At 37.5% G+C, this 22,031-nt stretch overlaps 1 protein-coding gene across 3 annotated transcripts in view; it reads right to left on the bottom strand.

Annotated features, from left to right (window-relative positions):
• LOC307164408 (neural cell adhesion molecule 2) overlaps positions 1 to 22,031 on the bottom strand; it is a 209,434-nt gene that overhangs the window by 67,088 nt on the left and 120,315 nt on the right. For all 3 annotated transcript variants that reach the window (XM_079881230.1, XM_079881231.1, XM_079881232.1), the window contains exon 2: positions 468 to 542. In XM_079881230.1, the coding sequence (XP_079737356.1) occupies positions 468 to 542 (75 nt within the window). The remainder of the gene's footprint in view (positions 1 to 467; positions 543 to 22,031) is intronic.

Below are 22,031 nucleotides of genomic sequence, written 5' to 3'. Positions count from 1 at the left end.
GTCAATATAATGAAAAAATGTGATTACTGATTTTGACTGCAATAAAATCATATTCAGTAACTGTGATAAACATAACAGAATAAACATAATTGATCACATAATGTTAACAGCCCTTAATAATATACTTGGTAAAATTTCCTCAAAGCAACCTGTTACAGACCCCTGAAGGTCCCCACCCAGTTTCCAAAAAATAAATAAAATATTGTAAAACAATCAATATAAAAACAGCTGTCAGTCCAAGAAAAAAAAAGATTCATACACACACAATCAGACAATTTGCCTTAGTCATGAAGAAAGCCTTAGTCTTAGTATTCCATACTGCTTATGACAGGAGACGTTATTTAAGCCGCTCAACCTAAATAAACGACTACTTGAGTTAGCACTACGTAAATTGTGTGCAGTCATGCATCTATCTCATCTACATCAATGTCAGACACATGATCAGGTGATGCTGCGAGAGTTCTGACCTGTGCATGTGAAAAACTTGGACTCTCCGACGCTCAGCTCCACCTTTTTTAGCGAGATTGACACCTGGAGGACACCTGGAAAACAAAGAAAAAGAGACAGAGAGAGATAAGAGAGAGGTAGCAATCAAAAATTCAGTGCACGAACCGCAGGTACAACAAGAGTGCTTCACATGTTCCTGCCACAGAAATCACACCAAACCACAGGCGGCACAAAAAACTGTCTTTGCAAGCGGGAGAGATGAGAAGGTACAGCGAGACTTCTATAAACCCCCTCCCAATCACTTCAATCAGGCTAGCCTGGAACATCTAGCACCTGGTACAAAAATAGTGAGAAAAGAAAAGGACACCAGACAGACAAAGCTTTGATCTGCCTTTTTCTTTTTATATACGTGGTCTGTTCTTGTATTGCATTTCGCTCTCAGGGAGGAATCCAGTAAGAATGAACTGCAGCTGCTGGTAGTGTCATTTATTTGAATGCGTTGTCTGTGTTATTTTAGCATGTGATTCACCAATTTAAATAGTTTGAAATGGAACTCTTGCAGAATGTCCAAGCTGCTCTTTTCTACACAATTAAAGAGAATAGTGACAACTAGAGCTGTCATTAACAGTATATTTATATGTATTTGTTGCAATGACACAATTATGTCTTTGCATAGCCAGATGTGGGTCAGAACTATATAAAAAAATCTATTTTTTTAGTAACTCTATTCCTATATTTGGATAATGATTATGATATTATGATAATAATTCATAATTTTAAATATTTGGTATATATATATATATATATATATATATATATATATATATATATATATATATATATGGTAATATTATATGTATATGGTAGTGTTTAAAACCTTCGTCGTCTTTTTGCTCAAACCAAGATGACAGAAGTGTTGATCACAGAGCTACTATTTGCAGATGACTGCACACTCTTTGCACACACACAAAAGTAGACCAGTTATTGAGTACAAAAGACACCTATAAGCCACCCAAAATCAACATCAATGGGCATCTTCTGAACATAGTGGACCAATTCACCTATTTGCGAAGCGTCATTTTAAATGATGTATGCAATGTACAAAGACATGGACCACCGACTCGCCAAAGCCAGAAACACATCTGGCAAAACCGCTCATTGCACCTGCTGTCTAAGATCCAACTTTACAAGGCAGTTGTCCTCAGCACTCTGCTGTTGTATGGTTCCAAGTCATGGGTCCACAGAAAGCACATCCGACTACTTGAGTACTTCCATCAATGGTGTCTCCATTCCATTATGGAAACTCAGTAGCAGGACTTCAAGACAAACACAGAAGTTCTGGAAGTGGGCTTGCCAAGCATCGAGACCATGCTACTACTGCATCAGCTTCACTGGGCAGGACATGTGTTACGCATGGATGACGGGAGGCTACCGAGAGCAGTGTTCTATGGGGAACTTTGCCAGGGCAAGCGAAATCGAGGAGCCCCACGCATTACGCTATAAAGTTCAGCTGAAGCAACAGTTGATGCAAGTTAATATTAACCCCCAAGATACTATGTGGGAGGAACACATAGTGAAAACTGCCCAAGCGATGCATAAACGAAAGAAAGAGTTGGCTGCCCAAAGACAGCTACTGTACCTGACCCTTCCCTGCCCCATCTGCTCTAAAGTCTGCAAGTCTAAGATAGGCCTTTGCAGTCACTTGAGAGCATGCTAAATAACTCTTTTGTGTTACATGCAATAAATAAATATAGTCATTTGAGTTTGGGATGACATGAGGGTTTATGAGTTTTCAGGTCTTTTTTTCCCCTTGAGAACTGCTCAGTACCAGATGAAATCACCATGTTCTTCTTACCCGCAGAGCCAATCATACGGAGATGACAGTGAGAGGTCCGAGGTTCCTCGTTAAAAGTGCTCTGTGAATTTGTGGCTCAGGTAGAGGTGAGGGCAGCGGACAGCATATGAATGAGAACACGAATGCATGCTGGAGCTGGAGCATGAATGTGCGAGAAAGCAGACAAACTCCTTGAGCTGGAGGTCTCTCCGTTCATCCGAGAATGACCAACTCATGTTCTTTTTATGATTTTCGCACACCGGCATGCAAGAGTCAAGAGCAAACTGGACACACGTACACACTTGCGAACACACAATTAAACACACACTGACGGAGCTCATGGGGGAAGCACTGGCATCTGGCGTAATGATTAATTACAGCACAGTGGGGCTGGAGCTAGTCATCTGGATGGAGACAAGTCTGAGGGTATGTGAGCTGCTGCCCGTAGCAACCAGAATATAATTACTCCCCAAGACTACATTTGGAGAAAAAAAACCAAGCCTTCTCATTAAGTTTTTTTTTTTTTCTTTATTGTACTGTTCAAACAATATTACATATTTGGTGTCACAAGTTAATGAACAAAATGACACTTAATATAGTGTAAAAAATGATTTGAAGTCATTATTACATTGTAAACTTTGAGTCAAGCACATTAACACCTGTAATCAAAGTGTATCTCAAAGTGTATTTGACAAAACATTGATGAGAGAGGGTGTCAGGGAAACTGCCTGTGCTATACTTGCAGACTCGCTCTCCTGGAACACATTTCCATGTGTTTGATTTGTCCTAAAGCAAAATCCACCTCAAGAAATGTCAGTGTGTCAAAGAAAATGCATAATTCATGGATATAAATATTGATCTTGATCTAAATTTTGCACACACGTCAGATAGACAAGATAACGAGCCCCTAAAAAGACAAGTAGCAGAGGTGGCATCCAAGACCATTTACTGTTCTTTTGATTAAAGGTGCATTGTGTAATATTTAGGAGGATCTGTTGACAGAAATACAATATCATATACAAAACTATGTTTTCAGTGTAGACCTTACTTAATGAACCGTTATGTTTTTATTACCTTAGAATGAGCCATTTCTATCTACTCACTCCGTGGGTCCCCATACATTGAAATGCATCAACATGTTTCTACAGTAGCCCTAAAACAGAGGTTCTCAATCTTTTTTGGGCCATGGATCCATTATCCATGCACTTTTGAATGGTATAGTGCACACAAACAAACAAACAAACAAACAAACAAATAAAATACATATCAGTGAGGCTCATTCTTTCCCTGGTCATTCTGACATACTCTCACCTGCCTTTTTTTATCGCCAAGTTTGAGCTCTGATAGCATGTGGGTTATCTTTGACAACTTCCCTCAGAGCCAAGACTGGAACTAAATGTAATTAAAGCAATTAATTACTTCACACTCACAGGAGAGTCGGTTCTCTGATTAAACCTAACTGTCTGTCAGCCAAATAATCTAATTAAACTGATATGAATCAACAGCCATTGGAGCAAAAATAGAGAACACCACTTTTTTCACCAATTTACGAGCTGAGAGAATGAAAAGAAAAAGAAAATACACTATTGACATATCAGACCACCAATAGGGAAAATCCTTTTTTTTTTTTTTTTTGCATTAAACATGTCTATTTCAAGCAGCGTGTTTCGCTGGTAGTGCGTATAGCTCCCTGAAAACAGAACACAGAAGAGCGCGGGAGAGTGCGGGAGTTGTAGAGATGAGTTGCCAAAGCAATTAGATGTGCAAATGGAGAGAGCCAGCCACAAATGTGCAGGCTGTGCCAGAATAAATAAGTAATGCCCCAAAATATCAATACCTGCCAAAAAACAAAAATAAAAAATTACTGAGCTATAGCAGCAAGAAACTTCTGTAATGATAACTAAAAGCCGTAAAACAAAGTGCATGGGTCCTCATAATATTTGCTCACGCGGGACCCCAGACCAATAAAAACAGTCTGAAATCAATGGAGGCCTGAGGTGCAGACATAACTCTCTGCTTTACTGTAATTCTGTGGTGTGTTTGCCATTCCGAACAAAATGCCTGTGTGGAAGAAGTGAGTTAGCGGTAATTAAGCAGGCAGCAGTGCAAAGCCCCCAGGCTGAAAGGCTACACACCAGTCATTTAACAGTGTGCTATGCTTTCTCACTGCCACTGAGATCATTCTTATCTTTAGAATGAGTTCCTCTTAATGAATCGGTCAAACTGAATCACAAATAGGTCTGTCTTAACCTGATGCGGATTGGCTACACTCTAAAAAATAAAGGTCCCAAAGGTGGTTTTCACAGTGATGCCGTAGAAGAACCATTTTTTGGTTCCACGAAAGAACCTTTCAGTGAACAGGTCTTTAAATAACCAATTTTTTTTTTTTTTTTTGTTAGTGTGAAGAACATTTAAAAATCCAGTATAAAGAACCTTTTGTGGAATGGAAAGATTGGATGTTAAAGGTTCTTCATGGAACCATCAATGGCAATAAAGAACCTTTATTTTTCAGAGTGTACTGTACCACAAGACAGGCCCAAACCCTTCTTAGCGGCCATCATGAGCTGTGATATCAAAAGTTGGAGAGAAATAAATGAATGAATGAAGGAATGAATGAAGGAAAATAATACAGCGAAAGTAAACTGGCAAAACAGCTATACCTTTGAACAGCTGTAAAGGGCGAAATATGCTTTTGCCACAAAAATTTTTGCAGCTACAAGCAGGGGGGTAACATGAGAAATACCCAAATAAAAAAAAAAATAATAATAAAAAAAAAAAAAAAACACAAACAAGCATGCACTAAATAGTACTACACATTTCAGTGGAATTCCCTTTTAGCAAATCACTGAATCAATTCTTTGACCGGATTCATTTAAACAAATTCAAAAGATCCAATTTTCTAAAAGTTGTTGGACTTTTCAAGTTAACTCACACCAAATGGACTCATATATGGAAAAATCATACCTTTACTTGTAAAGTGCCAGCAATATTCACTCACTTGTGCAATCTTATTTTCACATAGCGTCAAAAGAATTATATGTGGTTTGAAAAGATGTCTTTCCTCATTGCAGGCTTTCCTATTGAAGTGGTTCCTCTTTAACCTCTCCCTCCACAGTCTGGACCTGTCCACCTTGTCTGAAGGAACTACTGGATGGTATTGGGCATTTGCACAACTCTCTTTCCCCTGAGATAAGACTGGATTCTACCACAGATGTAATTTAAGTGGTAGAGAGAGGATGGCTACATTGCTCCCTCTCTCCCCCCTGTCTCTTTCTGTGCATTCCCTTGCACCCGAAATGTCAGAGTAAATGACTACAGAGAGATCTCTCTCTGTCCCCTCTGCCTGCTTACATCTCTCTCAGAGGAAATAGAAATGACCAAGGTGTAAGTTACTGATAACCGAGACACTATGTGCTACACATGGAACCGACCAAAGTTAGTGGTTTAACAGAGACTAGATGTAGTTAGAACCTTTGGGATCTGTTCAAATCAAATCTTTCAGAACCCCGAAAATTGTCTGGGGATGAGCATTTTCCCAAAAGTGCTATCTAATTATGTTTCAAACCAGCTCTGTAAGTCGCCGAAATAGATTCGAGCGGCAACGGAAAGGGTCAAGCTCTTGTGAAACTCTCATAAACAGAGCCAAAGGAGAATTGAGCACGAACTTCTTCTTTTCGAGGAACCTGCTGGGGTTTGTAGGTTAAGATTTCATTGTGCAGAAATTGAATCAGACTCTCCGTCTACCGTGAGAATTTATTATCATGGCGGAATTGACACCGGCTGACCTGCTTAAATAAGGGAGTTGAATTCGACTCTTCAGGCTGACAATGCTGCCAGTGCGCTTGCAGTACGAAGAGAAGAGGGACAAGTCTTATCTGCTTTAACTCAGTGGCTATATGACTGAATGCAAGGCGGACTGAAGCTCGTACTGAAGCCAATCAAGTTCTGAATGCACGGAAAATCCTTCTCTTATGCGGAATGACCGGAACCCACAAAGAGGATGCTAACTCTCCACAATGCAGATAGCTGACCAAATGTGCTTATTCAGCCCAGATGACCTACATTAACTTTTAGTCCATTATTTATTTTCATTTGTCGTACGTATTGAGAGTTTTGCCAGGCGTAAATGTATGTTCTGCATTTAATCTGTTTACGATATAAACAATTCCAGAGAGATTTCTGACAACAGGCTTTATGCTTTCCTTCTGGATTGAATTCAGATTTAAATTAGATTATACAGTAAGAGACATGCTGGAAATGTTAATTGTTTTCTTTCTCCCTGCTGTCTGCTTCCTGCTGTGTTAATTAAATGCAAAGACAACACTTTTTTATGTGTGATGAGAGCTGCTTTTCTTCTCTGTGTGGTATTAATCTGACAGAAGGGCAAACATGAGCAGAGAAAAGGGAGGGAAAAAAAAAACTAAATTTAAAGAGGCCATTCATAGCCTTCCCAAAGGATCCCTTCTGACTGGACTGAAGTCTTTTACCAAGGCCCCTGTTAACTGGAGCCTGACCTTACAGTTTGTGTGGCACATGCAGTGTGAACTGATTTGTGAACTTGTCACAATGTGATGCTGGCTTTGCAAAAAGGCTGTTTTTGGAAAACGGGAGAGAGAACTATATTGCATCACGTAAGCAAGAATTGTTAGTCATTTCACTTGCAAAGATGTTTATCAGTTGTAAAAAGTCATTTTGGTTCATTTTGATTCACATAGAGAATTCTTAAAGTAGCAAAATCAAATAGAGAGTGGAAAAGGATCATGTAAGATGTAAACCTCAGGGGGGAAAAGTGCAATAAACCCTCACCTTTAAACCGAAAAGTAAAAATTTGGCCATTTACTTCATATGACTCATGAGACTTTATTCTTTTCAACACAAAAAGGAAATATTTATCAACAATGTCCAAGCTATGCTATTTTCCAACAAGAAATCAAATCTGTTACTGTCTCCCAAGAAGCAAAAAAGAAAGACACATGGGGTGCTATAACTATTTAAAAAGTTTGAAAAAACTAAGTTAAAAAGTAAAAAAAAAAAAAAAAAGCTGAATTATAATTAGATATTATATGAAAAACGTCTGACAAAATTAGAAATGTTGCCTTTGCAACAAACAGAAAATAAGTTGAAGTACTAGTAAAACTAAACCTGAAATAAAAATGAATGAAAGCTAAATATTAAAAAAGTGCATACAAATTATTTTTTAAAAACAATTTACAGTAAATTTCCTACATTAGTTCACATTAACTACTAATGAAAAATAATTATTAATTTTAATGTTAATTTCAGCAATAAAAAGTTGTACCTAACGTACTTTTTGTACTTAACATACACACAACATAATTCCGCACCCCGTTTCCTTATTCTAGAGTTGAAGACAGATTGGCTTAAGCTGTCTCCTCTGTAGACACACTGTTGATGTCTAACACAGTCTTCAATACTGTCAATCAGTCTGTGCCAGAAGGACTGTGCCATTTGTCAGCCCCAAACAAACAGTGAGGAATACTCACCACGCTTGTGTAGCACTGACACAAATAAATACATTTCTCTCTTCACTCTTCAATCTTCTTTCTCACACCCCACTGGCGGTCTATCACTTCAGTCTTCTACAAAAATAAAACCTGTCACGCCGATACATCCATTCCTTTATCCCCTTCAACTCTCTTCCCTGTCCGTACAGCTAAGTCCAACTACTCTGATCTGCCTAGTGGCTAAATGATAAATATACAAATACGCGAGTGTTTTCATCTTTGTAACGTTAATTGAACAGTTTGTAGAACATCAGAAAGGAAGGGATGTAAACACAGAGCGGCAGTGTGTCAGCACTCCCAGCAGATCCAGTGCTATGTCACACACTCCCCCGTGCTGGGACGCTGTCAGTAAATATTAATAAGCCACTACATCAACCGAGGGTGGTCCCCTGTCACCAGATTAGCATAATCAGTGCAGTTAAAATGGCCGCCCTCCTCTGAGCAGGGGAGGATAATGATGCTTGTTGAGCGCGCCCTCGCACGGGCTGTGATATACGGCAAAGTCACCGGATCCTCTGCCGTCACTGTGTGATTTGTGGAGCGGGGACTCATGGTGGATGAAGGAGGCATCTCTGGGATTGAGAGCCGTGCCAATCACTCTGGACACTGATTGGATTGAACACAGACTGGCCCTGTGGCGCAGGCTCAGGTTACGTGAAATGTTTGTTTTTGTCTAAGCTGATTGCTAGTTTGATTTCAGTACAAGTGGCCAGCCAATCAGAGAGGTGTATACCTTAGAACCCTGGGAAAGGCTAAGGAAGGGTCATCAACATAGATGAGATCATCATCACGGAGAGAAATGACACAGATTAGGTATGGAAAACATGATTAGTGTGTTATTCCTGTTTCAATTAAGACTTTAATGAAATTTGAAAATTCAACAGCTGATTTTTCCACTTACCCAATGCAAATGCGGTCACACTAGACTTCAAGCATGCAAAATCAAGTCAGACACCACATATATGGCCAACAGGATATGATGGCATGCTCTATGGCTTCGGTTTGCAATAACTTAAATAGTATAACTAAATATAAATTATAATAACTAAATATAATAAATATATTATAAATAATATATACACTACAATTTAAAAGTTTAGGGTCAGAAAGATTTCTTTTTGTGATAATTTTTCAAGAAATTAATAATTTTATTCAGCAAGAATCCTCCCCCTCCCCCTCTAGACCTAAAAATAATATGACAATTTTAATTTTTTTTAATCGGAAAAACCTGCAATGAGAAACAACAGGAGAGAATAACAGATCAGAACTTTTCATTTAAATAAACAAAAAAAAATTATATTTCAGTGATGCTGATTTGTATGAACAATATGTTTTACGTTTGGGGTTTAGAAATTACATAGTTCAATTTTAAAGGGGCAATCAGAAAGAAAGCCATCCACAACAACAAAGCAACCGGAAATTTCATGTAACCCCAACAGAGAAAGTTGAGCAGAGCTGAACGTTATGCAAAAATGAAGCAAAACTATACAGTAGGGCTGGGCGATATATCGCATGACATTGTTAGGCGCATCTCGTCAGTAAAGCCGGTTCCTTGATTAGTAGTAAATCGCCATCACCTGCTTTCAGATGGAGCGGCATTCACTACAAAGAGCCGTAGTTAACTGACAAGCTGAGCCATATCGCATTAATATCGCGGACGTATCGCCTGCGATAATTAATTCGATATGGCTCAGCTTGTCAGTTAACTACGGCTCTTTGTAACGTTAGTGAATGCCGCTCCATCTGAAAGCAGGTGATGGCGATTTACTACTAATCAAGGAACCGGCTTTACTGACGAGATGTGCTTAACAATGTCATGCGATATATCGCCCAGCCCTACTATACAGCGACTGCCAACGGGAGTGCAGATAGTGATCCACCACCTCATACAGTTAGTGTGACCTTAAAGAGGAATAAAAAAGATGTTATATTTGATTTAACCATTATTGAATATAAGCCGTACTTGCAGGAGTTCCACTACTCAGCACACAGCGCTTCTCAGGCTTATTTAGACGCGGCGTATAACAGAAGAAACCCTTGTATTACTAGTCTGAAGCACCAGGGGGGTGTTAAGATCTGATTACAGCATTCACATGCAGGGCTCTCTTACTGGAAAAGAGGTCAAATGGTGAGAGAAGGATTTTTTGTTTGCTCTTCTGGTATTTTCAGCAAGATTAGGCAGCATAATATGACTAGTCTCAAAACAGATGATAATTTGGAGAATACATTAGTCAGAATGACTCTGTAGAACTATCCACGCAGACAAACAGACCAACACAAATGGATCACTAAGGTATTGGTGCGTAAAAAATAATATTTTTAAAGTTATACATTAACTGTTTAAATTTTCAATTAATAACCATTACATTTCAATGAGCTATTTAGAATAAAAAAAAAACTAAAAAAACACCCTAAATATTATCATTGACCCAAAGCACCACCAAACGAATGTGGTGTAGTGCAATTATGTTTGCTAGCTATTATTAGATAATTTGACTTGATTTTTAACCGCAAAATAATTTGGATGCAACAACACTGGCACAAAACATGTTTTGAAAGAAAAATGTCATGGGTTATTATTATTTGTTCCAGTAGAATAATGTGTGATTGTCAGTAAATGTGAAGAAATTAGTCTTTCTAAAATAATTTACTCATCTAATTTATGGATGGATGGATGGATGGATGGATGACAGACAGACAGGTAGGTAGGTAGAACGATATTACAGAAGAAGGACAGACAGACAAACAGATATATACTTATGATTTTTAGAGGACATCCCAGACCCCATCTCAGGCGGGCTGTATCAACATGTGAGCGTGATATGAAATATAATATACACCGTTATCTTAGAGGCATAATTACCCTCTCTGAGCAGTTCGCAATATGAGTGACCCCGGCCATATGGAAAACACAAACTCATCTTCAACACTTTATTGACACAGTGATGCGGGGTGTTTGCTCAAGCGCAATATCTCCATCTGAAAACACCTGCCCAGCAACAGCAGCAGAGACCATGGAAACACTCGGCAGTCTGGGATGCGTCCTCAGCTTATTATAGAGCAGTGAGATATTGTGGTATTTATAGTTGATGGAGCTTCTTCTTTAGTCCTTTCTTTTTTTTAACGGGACCCACCAGTGAGACTGTTGAAGAAGATGTTGCTCACTCTTTCCTCATAATCTTGAGGATTTATTATAATCCTCAACTCATCACGAGTGGCTGTGTGCATAAAATACTGTCTCTGGTCCTGATTCTGCTCTTACTGGTTCCATCAAAATCTTTACGGTGCTGTTTTTCGAGCTGTGAGTTAACTAAGCAGAAAATGGGAGAGACCAAACAAACAGCATGGTGTGCCGCCAATCAAACCGCATGATCAAACAGGATCTGTGTAAGGCTGCATCTTTGCAAGAAATGCAGGGATTTGGTGTCCCAGAAAATCATAATGAAGTCCCGAGGTTGTCAAGAGAATACAGTTAACAGCTGCCGCTTTTGTTATGATCCAACAAATCTGAGAAGCATATGAATATTCAGTTAAGTCAAGACACAATTCAAGACATATACAAGACACAATTAATTGGTGTTAAATTGCCATTATGGGCTAAAATTCCTGAGAAAACAAACAGTTAGAACCCAAGTATAAAACCCAAATTAAAGCACATACAGGTATTTCAAGAACAACATTATATAAAAAGATGAAACCTCACAAGAGATGGCACAGTTTCAGTGAATCAGGACGAGCAAAAGTTTAAGAGATGTGATCCATTTCAACTTACATTAGATGTACTGTATATTAGATGTATAGTAACAGAGGTACATTTTTGTTTAGTTTATGACCAAGTGTAACTAATTTTGAAGACTGAATGAATTGTGACATGAAATGCAGCATTAGGCCTGTCACGATAACAAATTTTGCTGGACGATAAATTGTCCAAGAAATTATCGCGATAAACGATAATATTGTCGTTCTGAGACCATTTTCATTTAATATAATTATAATGGCATAATAATGCAGGTACACCTTTTCAACGATCTATAAACTTTTATTTCTAAAGAATATTAAACATTGAAAACGGAAAACATTTTAAATATCCCAAAAAATTAACAAAACAACCAAAAACAATGAAAGCAATGGACTCTTAAGTGGGTCGCACACCAGACGCGCAGCTCAGCGCCGCGTCGCGCCACGTCTAGGACAACTGTCACCTGAAAATCCGATAACATCAGCAATTTTCTGATTTCTGTAAATAAATATAAAACTAAATGTATATTGCAGCACAGGGTTAAGTCCATATATACATTAACTACGATTTGAGACACATAAATGTAAATTTAATATAAAACTATTTAAATGGCGCTCTGTGGCGCGGCAGGATTTTGAACACGGTCCTGAGCCGTTGCTGGGCGCCGCGGACAGACGCCGAAAGGCGCCGCCGGTGTGTGTACACTCATATGTGTACGAATTTAAAAGACGTGGCGCTGAGCTGCGCTGCGCGTCCGGCGTGCGACCCCCTTCAGGACCGTGCGAGAGTGGTCATCCAGTCTCTTTGGTAGAGAGAGAGAGACGAGGAAAACAAACAAGCATGCAAATAGAATTATCGCGGCCGGAAAAATTATCGAGCTCATTTTTTTTTATCGTGCGATTAATTGACTTATCGACTATCGCGACAGGCCTATGCAGCATTTCACGAAAAAAGTTCAATTTTATAATATTTCTTACACAAAGAATGAACAAAACATCAATATAGGTTATAATAGATTTACATCTTTTTTTTTTTACTATACTATATTTAATATTCATCTAGAACAAAGTTGAAAGAGAAACGATGAGCCATAAGAAATGAGTTTAAATATAAGAGAACAGAAGCAAACGATATGGATAGTAACAGTGAAGAGCAAAAATAAAGGAACTAATCAAAGCACACACATTAAGCAAAAACGCATAGTGATAAATGAAATGAGATCGGAGGACTATGGTAAATAAAAAAGATTAAATTAAAATATTTTAATATTGGAGGGATCAGAAAATGCCGCTAACAAGATTTAAACATAATGTAAATTCATCAGACTACTGTACATCAGGTTCTAAATCTGCCATACATACTGTTGAAATAGGTAAGAGGCCTAAAATCTGTTTACCATGTAAACTGTGTATTGGGACTTGGTTAAACCGCATAGGAAAACACACTAAGAGGTCAAAAGTACAATAATGGGGAAGACAAATGTCCTCATGTTATTGCATCACTACACCCGTCACCTCCATGGCAATAAAATGTTCTCTCAAATGACACTCTGTTGAAGACTAGCTATTCGCTATTATTGTCACACCTGCGTAAGTGTCTCTTATCGTGTTAAAGAACTACTTGACAAAGTAATACACCATATTGTTCCTGCCCTCCATGTGGGACTCATGACGTTAAGCCATCAGTGTAACAGATTGTCTATTTAACCCCATATGTAACCCAGTGTTGCGCTGAATAACTGAAGAGACTAGGAACCTTAAATAGACTTTGAGGCTGTAAATGGATGCTTGGCTTGCAAGTTGCGTGTACGATTTTGGGCCAGCGTTCAGGACAAATGGTCAATCCATCAGGCTAATAGAGAGAGAGGAGAGTGAAGGAGAGACGGGTTGCGGGTCTCTGACGGCGATCCGGAACGCTGATGCACAGCAGCGTTTGACGCGAAAGGCCACATTCATCCATCTTTCCTCCACAGAGGGTGAGGAAAAAAAGGAGCTTTCTACATAATTTTCTGTCATGAGGATTCAGAGTACCAGTATGCAGGCACTAAATTAAACTGATGTATGCAAAACCTGTAACCCACATCACATAATCAGATTGCATTATAGTTCTATTTAAAGATTAGTTACTTAGTTAAAGCTGTAGGACAGCTTTCTTTTCTACATCATTAACATCATCAATCAATTTTCCTAAAAAACACCTTCTTGTCTTCTGCCCCCTGGTGGATTATACATGCCCTGTCTGCCACCGTGTATTTGTGCTTGGAAATCTTTGCCAATTATGATAAAGCAATGACAAACACAACTTTAACTTATTAGAATACCTATATGAATACTTAGTGAATTCAGGCACCTTAGGCTTAGTTAAAGTCCCCCTGTAGTCAATCATTTTATCCTTTAAAACTCACCTTTGATCACCAAAATTACATATTTAAAGTTTTTTCTTTAAAATAGCTTGAATGTAACTCTACGCCCTTGCCTCCTTTAGTATACGCGGTTCTATGCATATGCAAATTAGCCCAAGGTAGTGGGCTAATTACAAGGTAGTTTGTGACGTCAGAAACACCAGCGTTTTTGAGACTATCTTCAGTTCACTGCAGTTTTAAGGAGAAACTACTATGAATTTGCACATGGTTTATTAAAGCATATTAAAAACACCACATATACATATAAACAACATTAAAAGCTTGATTTTCACCACAGGGGGACTTTATTATTTCATAAATAATTGATATATTATTAAGTAGTTCTGAAAATGTGTGTATCAAATAGAAATAAATATTCTATTGTTTATTTCAGTCATGACTGTAATTAATTATGTTTAAATTAAATTAATTAAAAACTAAATTATAACTTGATGTCACATACCAAAACAACTATTATCATTATAACTATTATTACATATTATTATTATAACTATTATATCATTTCTGATGACGAAGACAACAACAACAACTATTCATAATATTATTATTCATTATTATTATTATTTATTATTATTATTATCATTATTATATTAATATATTGATTATACAGTAATACTAAATAATAATAATATGATGAATAATTAGTATTCATATACTATTTATATAAATGAAATAATGGCAATAACAACAATACTACTACTTGTTGTCATCATAAGTTGGGAAAACCCTACATTGTGGGGATGAAATGTCCCTACAATGATAGTAAAACTTGATTTTTTTTTTAGTAGTAGGGTTCGGTTTGGGAAGAGACTATACAATTTTTTCGGTATAAACTCCTTATGTCTATGGACAAACATACTTATGTTTTATGTCCCCATAAAACATGAAAACGCAGTGTGTGTGTGTTTCTAAAGGATCAAGAGGCTTTACAGGATTAAGGATTCCACCATATTGGAGATATGTGAATATATACAGAATGTGCATCACATGTTCATAGTCTTTAATGCATCTGACTGAAGCTACTGCACACAGGAGAAAATGTCCTTTGGCTGCTCTGCAGATTACGAATAACAAATGAGTATCAAAACTGGAAGAGAGACAGCATCAGACCCAGCAACCGCATTGAGATACCGTGACAGTTTCATTCCTCTGTTTTATTAACCATTCCAGCCGCCCTCCCTGAGACGGATATTAGCAGTAAAACCTACGTTATCTCCGGTACGACACCTCCTCTTTTATTTACCATCTCTCAGCCCGCAGTGTCTCAGGGGACGAGGCTGAGCGGAGGGCCAAGTCTGCACTGAATCATGAGGCAGACAGGCAGATCTCACTTCTGACAACTGTATCAACCCTTCAGTCGCCCCGAAGCTCCCGAAACAAAGCAGGAGTGAGTCATTGAGAGCTTCTTTACCTCCTCACACCATCAGGTCCAGCTTTCTGAAAGAAAAGCTATTTATAAAACAGTCCATGAGAAATCAAATTGCACTCCGAACCTCTCCGGAACAGGTGTGGTGGTTTAATCATGGGGGCGGGAGCAGGAGAAGTCGGAAGTCATGGATCAAATGGATCCAGTATTCCAGATGCAGGAAAGACTAGCATAATGCAGCATTGGCAACAAACCATGTGTCAGCGAAAGTGAGGAGTGCGAAAGAAACCTGTTCAAAATGCCCCCCAAAAAAGAAAGGGACAAGTTATCATTACATAGAGTCATGGTACAATAAATAAATTACTTTATGCAACCCTTTTTTATTGGACTGCTAAACTTTCACCCGTTTCCTCTATACACTTAAAAAAAAAAGAAGGGTTGCATAGGGTCAGTAATGTTTTTGAAAGTCTTACGCTCATCAAGGCCACATTTATTTGATCAAATAGACGGTAATATTGTGAAATATTCTTACATTTCAAATAACTGTTTTCTATTTTAATATTTTAAAATGTAATTGGTAATACTTTACAATTAATGCTTAAAGGAGAAGTTCACTTTTAAAATGAAAATTCTGTCATCATATACTCACCCTCATGTTGTTTCAAAGCTGTATGAATTTCTTTCTTCTGCTGAACAGAAAGGAAGATATTTAGAAGAATATCAGTAACCAGACAGTTTTTGGGTCCCATTGACTTCCATAGTAGGAAAAAAATATACTATGGAAGTCAATGGGACCCAAAAACTGTCTGGTTACTGATATTCTTCTAAATATCTTCCTTTCTGTTCAGCAGAAGAAAGACATTCATACAGCTTTGAAACAACATGAGGGTGAGTATATGATGACAGAATTTTCATTTTAAAAGTGAACTTCTCCTTTAACTAATGCTTTCCTGTAGCTCAAAGAGTAGAGTGTTGGCGCTTGCAATGCCAAGGTCATGGGTTCGATTCCAAGGGAAAGCAAGAACTGATATGAATGTAAATGTGTACCTTGAAATGCAATGTAAGTCGCTTTGGAAAGCATCTGCCAAATGCATAAATGTAAGTTAACAATATGCTCAAAATGTATTGTTCATGTTAGTTAATACATTAACTAATGATAACTAATGAACCTAATTGTAAAGTGTTACCATGTCATTTACTGTATTCCTGTGATGGCAAAGCCATGATTGGTTTTTTTTTTTCAGGATTCTTTGATGATTAGACTGATCAAAATAACAGGATTTATTTGAAATAGAAATCGTTGTAACAACCCATTTAACCAATTTAAATAATTTCATGGTTAAAGCCATTGGTGTAAATATTGTAATACAGTACTATATAAAAGGTTTCCCTCAAAAAGTTAAACCAATTTTTTTTTTTACTTTTGAAAGCTGTCACCATTTGCTTTGCTCAATTCCAAGGAAGCCTAGTGCTAAAGAACGAACTGAAAACATGTACGGTCCGAGTATGGCATTGTATTGCAATGATGTTTGCCTCCTTCAAATATGACAGGTACGTAAACACAGTCACACTAACGCAAACGCACACTCTGTGGTTCTGCCACAACATTCTCCAAGCGTTGCACAAACATGTAGGTAAGCTACACAAATAAGCCAGCTGTGACAGAACATTAATACAAGGCCTGGCAGGGGAATATAAAGCACCACAAGAGAGTAATGTTGATAAGACCTCATGTTTATGGCATAATTACACCCCATAGTGTCCCTGGTTAATAATTATGAGCTGCAAAACCAACTATTCTCACCAATGTGTAATTAATAATGACAACAGACTCATTCCCCGTGGCAACCCATGTCCCTCTTCATCACTCTGAATTATGTGTCACGGCCTGTGGGAGATTGTTTATGGAAAGCAAAAATCTAAAACATACATGAATCAAATAGGAGGAACAGCGAGGGAAAATGAGCAAACTGTGAACGAACAAGAAGCGAGACCAAAAGAAAGAGGTATTGTTTTTAAAAAGCCCAGAAATCACGGAGATGGAAATCAAGCCTTCTCTGTGACAGGCAAACCATGGTTTCTCTAAAATGCAGAGCATGTGCTCAATAATTGATAAAGTTTCAGATGTTCACCTTATCTAAAGATTGTACCCACTTTGCACAAACGTATGTATTTTTAATGCAACCCAAATACAAACCTCTTGTGATAGCCCACAAACACATCATGTTTAATGAACGGCATTTCCCAAGGCATTTAACAGCACAGGCGTCAATTATTCATGCTAACTCCCTACTTCGAGATCTCCATGTGCACTTCTGAGCATCTCTGAATCAGTGACATTCATACTTCTGAACAGAAGCATCACCTTATTACAATCCAGACACTTACAGCGAATAAGCAATTGGCAACTCAAACTACAGTCTCTTTAAATGCCAGCAGTTACTTGCTGAAATCCGAACCGTTAACCTGTGCTGGCCTTCCAAGTCTATATAATCTACCCAAAACGCATTGATCTCTGCTGGGATGGGATGTGCACTGCCAGTATTGAGAAATGGGATAGAATAAATGAAAAGAGGTTTAATAATAACTGAATCGATTCTGAATTTAATGAAAATGTGCCTTATCAGCAGTGCCATGCTAAGTCTGGGCTGCTACAATAAGCCCAGGGTTCCCTGTGGCTGTAAAGTACAGCACGCTAACGAATAGCTGCACCAGGGCTGGTCATCTTAAAGGTGCACTCATTCATTATTTTTGCTAATTAAAAAAGTTTCATACTGAAAGAAATTAATAGAACTATTCAGGTGCTGAATAGCAATCAGAAATATGAATAAAATGAAATCCCATGAGATGAAGACACGAGTTGTATCAGACTTCTAGAAATAGCTGTTTTATTCTTGTGGGTGCTGTCGTGTTGTCATCACATTCCCAGCCATTTCATGCAATCGACAGAGTTACTACTACTACTATTGCAACTACTAATAACAACAAATTAACTCTTTGTAAACCAAACTTACAATTTATAATCGTATGTAAACTACTAAAAAACAAAACATTAATTATGTAAAGTTATAAAAGAACTGTTGTCTGGCAAAATGGATGTATTAATAGAATTACTTGTACTTAGTGCACTAAATGAATAAAAAAACAAACAAAAAAAATCTTAAAGTGTGACTGGCTGCTGTATCGCATTGTGAATATTGCAATATAATAGCTGTGACTGTTGTGTCTTTTGCTCTGTTATTATTGTAGTTTAAATGTAATGTATAATGTAATGTAATTTAATTATGAATGATTTTTTAATTGCAGAGCCCCGCACATGACACATGACAAAAATATACTGTGCATATCGTGGCAACAAATTAAGAATTATTGTGGCCATGACTTATTAATTGGCCACATTGAACTAATTCCCTCATTTTGATTTCACTAAAACAAGGAAACAAATTATTACAATGTGGCCACGATTTAGTAAAATGAGGGAACAAATTATTATATCGGGAGCAAAATTTAATTAAAACAAGGAAACAAATTTATAAATCTGACCCATTAGTAAGTCGTGGAAACTAATTGTTAATTTGTGGCCACGATATACATATTTTTTTCCACCGCATGCTATGTGCGGGGCTCCGTAATTAATTTATTAATTTAATATTTTTATGTTTTATTTATTTCATCAATTATTTAATTTAATCATTTTTATTTAAATAAATAATTACTACAATAATAATAGAGCAAAAACACACAACAGTCACAGCTATATTGCAAAATACTTCCAGGGAGAGTTTGTGTTACTGTAGACCGGTCATAATGCAATGCAGTAGCCAGTCATGCTAGCACCAGCAACACAAATATTTGTTAAGACTAAATGTCCATTGTATGAATATGTGTAGTATGATTAATAAAAAATAAAAAATAAAAATTAAAAAAATTAATAAAAAAATAATAATAATAATATATATATATATATTATATATATATATATATATATATATATATATATATATATATATATATATATATATATATATATATACAAACAAGGAGCTTTGGTGTGAAGCAGCAGGAAATAGGACACCATACATCCAGGCCAACCGGTGTCAGTATAAAAACAAAATACTACTGGGTCACTTACTAAGACTGCAGAAATGCATCAACAACAAAGTTAGATAAGCTAAAGTGTAACTGTACTGATTTTGTATGTGAGCCGTGAGGACGTGATTTATAGGTTCGAGCTAAGCAACATGGTTATAGATTTGGTATGAGTCACAGTAGTTGCCGTGAGGCATAGCAGTCACACTGCCTCTGAAACGCACTGCGGTTGAACAGCTGCTGCTACAGGGTACAAAACGAGAGTGAGACAGTGGGGGAAAAAGAATGGAAGTGTAAAACTTCCTCCGAAGATACTTGTCAAAGGGCTGTCAGCTTTACAAACAGTGTTGTATTTTTAGTGCACGTGGCAGCTAAATGTAATTCTGCTGAAAAAAAAAAATCTTTACAAAGAATGAGAAACATCTGAACCACAATGTAAATTTTCTCCTTGCCATCACCTACAGCAAAGGACTCACCTGATCCATCAGGATTCGAGTTCAAATAAGTTTTTGTTTTTTATCAGGAGCAGTTTCCAGACTAAAGGTCGGTTCACACCAAAAACAACAAATAACTATAAAAAATATAGCTGCAAGCAGCAATTATCGGGGCCAAGCAGAATAAGACGACAAGACATGCAAACATAGCTGGGAGTGTCATACCAACTGCAGCGAGGAGCAATTTAAGGACATTTAAAGATGAATTTAGTCAAAATGTCTGAAAAATGAAATAAAGAGTAATTAAAAATATGATTTAATGGATTATCACTTTCGACGAATAGGTGGCGCAATTACAAAACTGATGTGATGTGGTCAGAGTGAAGTGACAATGACACATACAAAGTTTGGTGTCAATATGTCAAGGCATTGCAGAGATAAAGCCTGAACAGTCCTTTTGGCATCATGCCTCAACTTTGCTGCTGCGCTATACAAAAACGGTTTAGTCTATCGACACGAAATCCATAACTTTTAGTCGGCACTGTCTGAAGATGATACGATTCGATTTTGGTGAAAATCGGACAAACGTCTAGGAGGAGTTCGAAAAAGTAGCTTTTGAATGAAAATCAAGATGGCGGACAGGAAATTCGCCCAAATAAGGAAAACTTGGTATTTATGTTCTCGGCTTGACCCAAGGAATCTATTATGACCAGTGGCATTTCAATAGGCCTATGCATTCAAAAGTTATTAGCAGTTTTGAAAATTTTGTTATAACTTTTGACCAAAAGGTGGCGCTGTCTCAAAATATTATGGGTACCTTCAGGGGATGGGGCACATTCTGAGTTTCATAATATTACACCAATGCATTTGTTTAGTATAGCATTTTATTTCACAAAACTGTATTGAAGTCAATGGGAATTTCATGTTTTGTTCTATTATAGCGCCACCAAGAGGCTCAGTCCCACCATTTTTTTTATGTGTCCTCAGAGTGAGCCCATCCATATGTTGGTCAATTTTGGTGAATGTACATGTACAAAATATCTCAATTCGTTTCTGAGTTATAGACATTTATGAAAAAACATGTAAAAAATTACTGACACATGACTTTGATTGGATTTGACTACCCCTTACTATCAATATTTTCGCATTTGGGCATTGATGTGTAGCTATCGACCTATATTTCCAAACTTCTGACGGTGGTTTCGTCTCAATCGGACAAGCGGTTTCTAAGATATCGGCAAATGTTTTTTAAGCGCTAAATCACAACGCTACACAAACTGTAAGGCGAAACCTAGCATGTTTGGTATCGTAGGACTCGGCAAGGATTCGGGAGTCTAATGAGATGAGTCTCGTGAAAATAAGTCGACCACACCCAAAGTTATAAGCATTTGAAAAAAAATAAGAACCACTAGGTGGCGCTGGTCCGAAACTTCTCAGGCTCCTTCAGGGCATCGTGCTGATGACCAATACCAAGTTTTGTAACAATCCGTTCATGTGTTCTTAAAATACAGCATTTTAGCACAAAATTCAAAATGGCCAACAGACAAAATGGCCGATATGGTAAAATTGAATATCAGTCGACTCAGCTTATTGCCCTGAATCTAACGAGACCAATTTTATGGTTTTTGGACAAACTGTTCAGAAGTTATAAGCAAAAATAGCCATTTTTCGTATCTCCGGACCAGTAGGTGGCGCTTTGCCTAAACGCAGCATGTAGCCTCAGGACAAGCTTATGATGACATGTACCAAGTTTGGTCTGAATCCGATAAAGCGTTACGGAGATACAGCCTTATGTCTGTTTTCGCAAGCGCTATGTAAAATTAATTTGCGCAGTAGTCGAGAACGGTTTGATAAAATTTTATGAATTCCATAACTTTTTGTCGGCATGGTCTGTAGATGATCTGGTTCAATTTTCGTGAAAATTTTGTTTCTAGCCCTTGTGGTTCAAAAGTTATTAGCATAAACATGAGTGAAACTTTGGACAGTTGGTGGCGCTAGAGGGATTGAGTTGGAGACTCCAAATTTGCTATGGTGATTTTTCAGACTGTCCTTTATCAGTGTGCCAAATTTCATAACTTTCCCACAAGCGGTTCTATGGGCTGCCAAAGACTCCCAGTCAGAAGAAAAAGAAGAAGAAGAACACTAACGATTACAATAGGTGCTTGGCCCCTAATA

Source organism: Squalius cephalus (assembly GCF_949319135.1).
Source record: "Squalius cephalus genome assembly, chromosome: 9".
Taxonomy (NCBI): domain Eukaryota; kingdom Metazoa; phylum Chordata; class Actinopteri; order Cypriniformes; family Leuciscidae; genus Squalius; species Squalius cephalus.
This window is presented reverse-complemented; position numbering and strand designations above follow the sequence as displayed.